Source organism: Halichoerus grypus, chromosome 7 (genome assembly GCF_964656455.1).
Source record: "Halichoerus grypus chromosome 7, mHalGry1.hap1.1, whole genome shotgun sequence".
Classification (NCBI taxonomy): Eukaryota; Metazoa; Chordata; class Mammalia; order Carnivora; family Phocidae; genus Halichoerus; species Halichoerus grypus.
Window position 1 is genome coordinate 14,695,876 of NC_135718.1, and position 9,379 is coordinate 14,705,254.

Genomic DNA, 9,379 nt, shown 5'->3' on the forward strand with positions numbered 1-9,379 from the left:
TGGACCAGTTTTCTGAGATGATTATTCCTGCCCTTCCTCCCGGATGGGGAGGGACAACAGGCTTCCTCCTCAGTCAGTACCAGGAGAAGCATTCCATGTTGCCCTAGCCACAGGGAGATCCAGAAGGTAGGAGTGAAGGAAGATGCAAAGCTGCCCCACAAGTGGATTTCAGTAATCCATAGTGGAGGAGCAAGAAGCAAGTGTTGGCCAGTTTATCATAAACTATAGAAGTCCGTATATCCAGTTCTCACCCAGATTCATGATTCCTTTCCGTAAAACTATAAGTCAGTGAATTGAAGTCTCTGTGGTCCTAGCTTGGGTCAGCTTTGATGAGTGCTATAGCTAGTTGGAGGTGAGGGTGGGAGAGAGAAAGAGTGTGGTTAAAATATACTGGGATAGGAGGAATACATGCAGTGGGTGACAATGAAAATATTCTCTCTTACAGCGTGATTATGAAAAGAATGGTCTCGCTGGTCCTTCCAGCCACATAACCACAAAATCGATGGCTGCTCCTTCAAGCTGCGGTCTGAGCCCACTGCTGGTTCTGGTGGTAACCACTCTGTCCACCTTATTATCTTTATCTTTGGCAGAAACATCGTAGCCGCATTTAAACAACAATATGGACATGTAAAAAGACAAAAACCAAGCTATCTGTTTCCTGTCCTCTTGTATATCTGAAATTCCAGTTTTAGGAGCTCAGTTGAGACACTGCAAAAACAGTTTCATCCAACTGGAACTTTTTCTTTGTTCTTTGTTTCTTTTTTCTTTTTTTCCTTTTTTTTTTTTTTTTTTAAGAAATCTTCTTGTGATCCTTAGGGCTTCTATGGGCTAACCGATACAGTCCTACATTCCATATTGAAAAGGCTTTGGGGCCTGCAGTGTTGTCGAGGGGCAGTGCATAAATTTGGCTATAAAACCAACTGGGCCCATGTTTGACGTGATGAGGATAGGGATGATTTTAACAATTTAACTCTGGCCTTTCCTAGCAAAGCAAGGACTTAGTATTTCTAAAGACTCTTCCGTATCTCCTATAATGGCTTTGGTTTCTGATGACATCACTTTAGCCTAACATGGGTGGGCGCAAGCTTATTTTGTCACAAAGCAAAGATCCTCATCCAGAGGATCTTGATGGACTTAGTACAAACAAGCTTGCGCCAATGTTCACCTTTCTATATGTACTGGCATTTTCCACACTGTTTGTGTACTGTGAAGAGTTCTACACTCTCCTACCAAACAAAGGACACCTGTCCCATCCAAATGTAGTGTCTGTCTTCTAGTCAGAATAGAGGGGGACTCTGCAGTACCTTGATCACTGAGCGACACTCTCCCAAGCCTTACATGAGGGAGAAGCCCTTTAACTAACCAGAGTCAAATATACCTGACGTGTCACTCTAATACTCTTTACAAGTATGAGGTTATATGTAGAAAAAAAAATTTTACTACTAAATGATTTCAACTATTGGCTTTCTATATTTTGAAAGTAATGATATTGTCTTCATTTTTTACTGATGATTTAATACAAAATACATGGAGCTCGTTTTCCTCTCGTAAGTAGTGTTAGCTCCAATATTAACTTCACGAAGACAGCTTTTCAAAAAGCAGACTCTGAGGGGCCTCATGCTTTAGCAGAAAGCTCTGCATCACGTAACTGTGGCCAGGCAGGAGGAAACAGAGCAGCCAAGTGTTGTCTTTTATCATTTCTTGGAATGCAAACGTGCATACCTGTGAGGAAACTGGCGGCCACTCGTAAACGCCCTGCAACAGCCAATGGCCCCTGTGCCAGTTGACATAATCCAGTACCTTGGTTTCCAGGTTACTTGACAAAGGCAGGTTTGACTGGGCTGGGGGACAGGAACATCCCGCCCTCTTTTCTGAAGCAGATCCATGCCAGGGCACACAGTTGTTTTCCTAACGGTTGTCTTGACTCTCAACGGTGATGACCGGGCCACTGTTTGGAGGGATTTGGTCTGAAGGTCATCAGGAATCTACACGCATCTTGTTATGTGTCCTCCGTGACAGACTGTGACTGACTCTGTGGAAAGAAAGGCTTGTGGATCAAGAGGACCAACGATAGGCCTGTAGAGATGAGTTGGCCGGCAAAGATACGCGGACCAGAACAGGACTCTGGAAACGAGGCATCTGGCTTGTTCACTGCATATCACCTTCCATCATTCTCGTCCTTAAACAAGTAGACCCTGAAGTGCACTTTTGAAGTCTGGTTGATGGTGACATTCAGAATCTACAGTGATCGAGTGCTAGGAGCCATGCTTCTCCAACACTGAGTAGAGAATAGGAGAATCCACCTGAATAGAGTGCTGGGAGCATTACTTCTCCCCACATCAGTAGAGGGGCTGGAGGAGGGACCCAAGGTGCACAGTTCATACTGATCCCCTTTGCCCGCTGATGTTTGCCTTGTAAGAATTAATCAAATCACTGGTGTGGGAAATCTATTCAATCCAAGATAAAGGCATAGTCTTTTAGCTCTATTGGTGTTTGAAGTACATTTATATCCAAATGTTAATAAACATAAATGTATAATACTAAATACTGTGTTTTTTCAGTTCAAAATGTTTTCAAGGAAAATTTATCAAACAAATTTGATTAGTGAAAGGTTTCGTAAAGACTCTTACTTTGAATAAACACATTAAATGTGTCGAAACATTTGGAATTCCGGTCCTCCATGAGAGCATATCTCTTACCATATTTTGTTTTAATTAAGGTATCTCTGTGTATCTACATTGGACTAATTGCATCTGGGTCTGATTCTATGTGATCTACTGTAGAAAGCTATTGATTCCTTCTGCAGTAAACAGTGGCTGTAATTAGCTTCAGATGACTGAAGAGGAAATAGGAGTTATCAGAGCTAACAAGGATAGCCTTCGGTGAAGAACACGGGGATGCGCACCCCATAAATTAAATTTGGGAAAGCCTCATCGATCACCAACAAAGATCTCATTTTTCTTCACAGATAGAAGCATATTAGAGTTATCAAATTCTAAATTTGAAAATAAATTGCTGATGAAATAAACAGGGGAAAGGATGTTCAATGACAACACGTTAGAGAGATTCTTACAAATTCATGCCAAGCAGGTGTTTCTGCCATTCCGTGTAAGTCCCAGTTTAACACGGTTAACCCGAAACACCATCACTTGCCCCAGGACTAAAACAGGCAAGTGACTTAAATCTTTGACTTCCTTGTGCAGCAGTGCTGACAGCAAAAATGATTACTTCCTGTCCCTCAGTCCCTGCATTTCGGGTACCGCCATCTGCTGGGATTTGGGCCTCTTGCAGAAAGCATCTCATTGTAGCTGATTTTGACAACACAAAAACAGTAACTTAGGTCCATGTAGACCATGACTCCCATGTCAAGTCTAGCCATGCCCTGCTGCTTATTTGAGAGAATGAAAAAAGGGCACTATTGCCAAACTGATTGGAAGCACATTCATTCCACGTTGATGTTGAGTATCTTTGGCCAATATCTGTTTGAGTATCTTTTTAATAGAGCACATGAAGGAAGAAGTGCACAATAAAGAGAAATATTCAGAATGCCACTTCCATGTTTATTTTTCCATATCTGATTTTTTCAAGTCCCGAGAGCGTAAGTTGAGAAGTACACAGATTATTTTTTATTAAGTATAGCGAACTGTATCCAGAGTATAATAGGAGTGTGGTTTTCATTAAAAAAAAAATAAAATTATTTAACAATTCTTTATCCTGTAGTAAAAAATGTCTTAGAAGCTATCTTTGAATTAATCAAATATGGGACAGGGTTTCTCCAGGCTTCTGTGGCCTTTGATTTGGTCTATATGAAAAGTGTTGCTGTCATGCCTACGCTCCAAGGATGGGTCCTCTCCAGCTGCATCCTATCGCCCACCTGTCCCTTTGTACTCTATCTAAAGTAGACACTCCCAAACACTCCATCTGCTGAACTAGGAAGGGAGGAGAGCGGAAGCATTTTTGAGTCAGTGTTAAGTGCTTGTTGGGAAAAGAGATATAAAAACAGTGGGAGTTTGTATAATTAGCAAATTCTTTTCTTAGAATCTAGCAAAAATGTATTTCTGTTGTTACTATTTACAAAATAGTGGCCTTGGAGGAGCTGTCATTTGGAAAAAAAGTTTTCATTCATGTAGTCCGACATGCATGACTTATTTGAGTCAATGAACTGTAGATCAGAGAGGGCTGCTTAAATGAACTCGCATTTTCTAATTCCCTTTCAACGCTGTTCCTGATCTCTTGGATTCATACCCCTGTGATCTTTGTTGCTTCTGCTCTTTGATAAAGCAAATGAGACCATGGGAGACCCATCTTTTCGAGAAAGACCAAAAAGCAATGGCAACAGATGGGCATGAATTGCCAAGGGTTTGGGTACGGGGATGATAGAAGGACCTGTCTGCCCTGAACTCAGGGAGTTTGGAAAGATGAAGCAAAATCAAGGTGCAGCACGAGGCCAGGTGCCAGGAGTGAATGGGTCATGCGGTCCACTGATGTTCCTTCTTGATCCACGTAGGAACCTTGTCCTCACAAGAATAGCCAGAGTCCCTTGAATTAGACAGCAGTGCCTTTGTGGAAAACAAGCCAGAGCTAATATCTGGACAACATCGGAAGAAATTTCTTTTTAGAGATTCTAAAACTGTAGGACAGCTGAGAATTCAGTTGGAAACCCTTAGAAGCTACCTTTTCTTCTTATCCCTAAGATAGGAATCTCATGTATATATCTGACACTTCTTGACCCAGTTCTTCTTCTCCAGTGACCGTTTGTTCTAAATCTGTTATCTAGAATTCTTCTTGAGGACTATATGTCTGAACACATTCTCCCGGCAGAGGCTTTAAATCTGTGGGTTTTGCTGCTGCCTCCATCCTGGGGTGTGTTTGATGGGACATTTCATTTCACAAGGAGAGTTGTCTTAAGACAGTGGGCTGACTCTGTTCTCTTTCATGTCAATTACTGGTGCCCCAGTGCCCATTCCTGTTCTTTATCATTAAAGTATTTAACAGGGCCCCTTCCTGTAGATTCATTCTAAATGTAGTCCTACCCAGATGCCCATTATACGTGCACCCCTGGCTTTTTGAAGACAGAGAAGCCTCTCTCAGGAGCCAGGCAATCTGAGGGTGATGATAATCCCCCAAGTAGGAAGTTCCTCCATCCAACCCTCCCCTCTTCTGAGCTCCCTCTTCTTAGCCTTGGGATGGTCTTGTCTGCTCATCCTCACCAGGCATCCCTTTGTTGCTCCCGGTGCTCTCTGATGAGCTCCCCCCTCCCTTCCAGGAGATAGCCTAGGGTTGTTCAGCGGGAAGCGCCACCTGCACTTCTGATTGTTCTGAGATCCAGCCCAGATGGGTAGGGGGGCGCACAAACCCTGTTTTCAGTAAACTGCCTGCAGAGAACCACAGCCTGTTACCAGTCATTGAGGTCCTCACCCCCTAAGGTCTCCAGACTCATTTGACCAGCACAGCTGTGACTTGGGCTGTCTGCCCCTGGCAGGTGCCAACATCAGCATCTTGTCCCACTGCCATGAGGAGTTTATTTTTGCTCCAGGGCAGCTGCCAAGCCCAGCACCAGCAGCAATAAAAGGTTTTCTCGGGTTTTCTTCTCTTCATCCCAGGCCGGGTTTTCTTACCATGCCCCACTTTCGTTTTATAGAAAATACCAAGATTCTGGCCAGAAACCATCAGCCCCTTCTTTCATTTGAACATCTCTTTATGGAGCTCCCCCCAGCCTCCCCTAAGAGAAAGCATGTCCCACAGTAGGTACTTCAACGACGTTGGGTGAACGAAAAACTTTGGGGCATCGAAAGGCTTGGTTTTGTAACACGCTAACAAGAACTGGTCCGTCCGCATGGTCTTGCCAGCACTGAGCTCTTGTACAGAACAGTAAAGGTGTCCTGAGGTTATTGAGGGTGACCTGGAAGGAAGTGTCAAAGCATTAGAATCAAAGCAGCTTTAAATCTGCCAACTGTGTTTCCTGCTGAGAGATGAAAAATTAGCATTTGTCCCCAGGACGAGCTGAGCATAACCAGCCAGTCCCAGAAAGGACAGGACCCCAAATGGGGTAAACAGATTTCATGGGAAATTAGCCAGTGAGTCTGCTGGTATTTTAATCTGCCTCAAGCACAGGACACTGGCCAGAAAGGTGGGCCACTCCACCAAGCCCAGGCCAAGCCCAGGCCTATGCCAGCATCTTGAGAAGCAAACTTAGGTGGTCTTCAAATCAGCACATTTACAGAACTCTACTCCAGTTGAGTGAACCATCATTCAGGACTGAAACTCCTCCAGGATTAACTTGAGAATACAAGGCCCTCTGACAGCAATTTAGGGAAACACCCATCTTTTCCGGATGGCAGAATCCTTCACTTTAACATCCTTCAGAGAATCTAAATTCTCTTTGTAAGTTGTCCAAGAAGCCGTTTTCCAGACTCGGTCTCTAGGAATTAGTAAGTCCCAATCAATAGGCATACAGCAACCCGCGCAGCTCAAGCAATATGGAGAAGGCAGATGCACCCATTCTCAGCTGAAGCCGGGCAGACTGCCACGGGGGACCAAGTGAGGTCACCCTTTGAGGCCTTAGAGGGCTGTAAGCATGGCCAGGTAGCCATGCCAGTGGAACTGGCCAAGCTCTCAGGTACCAGCCGGGGCGCAGGTGGGACTGGGAGATATCAGAGCTGCTAGTCTAGAGGAGGAAAGCCGATAGACAGCAGTGTTCATTCAAACAGCAAAACTTTGAAGTACGCAAAGACCCTTGATGGCAGCAAATATAACACAGATTATAAGATAGAGTAAAGTAGGATAAAGAATCGGAACACCCAGGCGATGCTGCGGATAGAAGAAACGCAAGGCTCTTTTGAGTAGGTAAAGGTCTGTCACCTGTCACCGGGGCAGGGCAGGACTTCTGGCACTTACGGCTCCATCACAAAAGCTCCTTTGCTCTCTCTGTGTCACAACTTCTGCAGGGCTGTGTGATCCGGCATTATCCTCCTGGTGTGCAGAGCGTGCTTGATCTGGAATCTGGCTTTTTATTTTTTAGCTTTAGCCAAAAGCATTTCTGAAATGTGGGAAAAAGAACGGGGACTGCAGAACCCACTCACAGATCGCCCTGCCTTATTTGGCTGTGGTTTTCTAGTAATGAGACTTTTCTGGATTCAGAGATAGCTGATTGTCCTCAGAGGGTTGAAGAAATGGTTTCAGAAACCTGAAATCCAGGGCCTTATATTTCTTCTAATTATCTCTCTTTTCTCTTCTCTCTCTTTCTCCCCTAAGGGAGGAGAGGGAATGCTTTTCACCACAGAGTTTTCTTTAAAGAGTTTTCTCCTCTCCTGTGCATTATCCCTTAGGTATTGAAATTATTTTCTTTTGTTTAATCCGCCTCCTGCGGAGAAGCTATGTGAGATTCCGGATGTGGGCTTTTGGGTTGTATTCTTTTAGATGGTATTGGCATTTTTACTCTTAACCCGAGGGTATGTCTCCGCTTCTGTTCCTTCTGTTTCATGTAGGTTAACCATTCAGGTTGAATAGAATAAGGATTCTGGTTTTTAGGATGGTTTTAGACTTCCCTCCTGGGAGAGGGGGCCAGACACCCAGCCTCATCAGAGCTGGGGTGAGGGGTGCAGTGAGCTTCATGGAAGCCTCCAGTTAGGAGAGGATCCAGATGAGCGACTTCCCTCCTGGTCTCCATTTGACACCGTGTGTTTCCTGAGTTTCCCACTTGTACGAGATAATACATGTATCTCATCGCCGTGTGTATCTGCTTTCCTGTGGCACCCGTGCATTCTCCTGGGCCATCCCCACATGGCTTCCTCACACCACCAACACCCGTGGAAGAACACCTACATATAGAAGTACAAGTTTTGCTCTTTGGACTTTGAAAGTGGTTTTGTGATGTTTGAATTTTCTGTTAACGTATTGCTCAAGCATTATAGAATGTACGTATGTAGTCTGTTCAGCCATCCTCCACCCCAGAATACCCTAATAAACATTGTTTTCTTTTTTAAAAAAACAAACCTCCAATCGTGGTGTCTTCTTCTTTTATCTTAATTCATTGGAAAATGATCTTGAAATCTATGAACGCATGGAGATCCCCAGTATCAAGATACGGGGGCTTTCTGACAGCGGAGGAGATAAGATTCCTGAGGACTGAATGTAGTTGATGCTTCTAGATGCTTCTAGATGATTCTTTGTCTTGGGGGTGGAAAGGGATGGTATCTGGTCCTGTCCGTTGTGGGATGTTTAGCAGCACCTGTCCCACCCGCCAAGACGCTGTCAGCCCCTGTGAAGGGGCAGCAAAATCACCCTGATTGAGAGCCACTGGTTTAAATCCAACCGAATAGCTCACATACGCATGCCAAAAGGAAGCAGGGTCTGTGGAGGGCCACACCAGATATTTATTTTATGTCTTCAACATACAATTCTGTAATTAGAGGATAGGACTGGTGAATGCTTTAGACACTATCATAAATGTGTTGAATTATTTGTGTAAACTTATAAATAGTATTTGGATAAAAAGTAAAGACAGAATACGTCCTTTTCCCAATTTCCAGGCTATAGCTCTGTGCCTGGCAAGGAAAAGTTACTTTACACTGCATGAGGCTGGATTTGATCCCTGGGCATTAACATCATGATCATGGTTGCTCAAAATAGGACTCCCCGGCTTCCCTGGGGGAGGTTATAGTCCCTGGCACCATATCAGCACCAGGAGTTTTTAAGGCAAAATATTAGAGCACAAAACACAGTAATTAACATCACCAGCATTGTTTGCTTCAGTCTACAACTTGCAGCCCACTACATAGCAAGAAGACCTTGCCTCGTAGAGGACAGAAGCCTGTGTTTCACTGGAGGGTCTCTGCAGGACACAGTTTTGTGATTTTTTTTTTTTCATTCAACTGGGTTTTCCTACTCCCTTGTCTCCTGGACCCACTTTCCAATGAGCAAGTTTAGAATGATTTCTAGAGGGCTCCACGGTTCGGATAAAAAGTTTGTGAGCATTTGGATCTGGGCCTGGTGTTTTAGAGGTGTAACAAAACCCCAGATTCCAACTTCTCTCCTGGCTTTGGGTTTCTCCAGCTGCCTGAGCAGAAACCCCCACGTTCATTCTCAGGGACGTGAAGCACCTCATGTCCGCACGTGGGGCAGGCCCCTGGGGAAGGGCAGGACTCTGAGGTTCCCTGAATCATTGCAGAAATGGGGAGGGAACGGTGCCCTGGGGACATCGGGCTTCCTGCCCCAGTCCCTTAGGATTCTCATCACCTTCTCAGTACAACCAAATCCCCAGGATGCAGGTGATAGAAATTTTAGGAGCTGGAACAAGAAACAACTAATAAAACCCTGAGAGAAATGCCAAGAAAGTGAATAAAACCTGTGACAGGAATAAGATACAAGGCTGCTTGTG

At 44.4% G+C, this 9,379-nt stretch overlaps 1 protein-coding gene across 1 annotated transcript in view; it reads left to right on the forward strand.

Annotated features, from left to right (window-relative positions):
- GFRA1 (GDNF family receptor alpha 1) overlaps window positions 1-7,994 on the forward strand; it is a 222,591-nt gene extending 214,597 nt beyond the window's left edge. Inside the window, exon 10 of the mRNA XM_036096278.2 lies at window positions 446-7,994. Within this exon, the coding sequence (XP_035952171.1) occupies window positions 446-601 (156 nt within the window). The 3' untranslated portion in view covers window positions 602-7,994. The remainder of the gene's footprint in view (window positions 1-445) is intronic.
- Window positions 7,995-9,379: the final 1,385 nt, after the last annotated feature.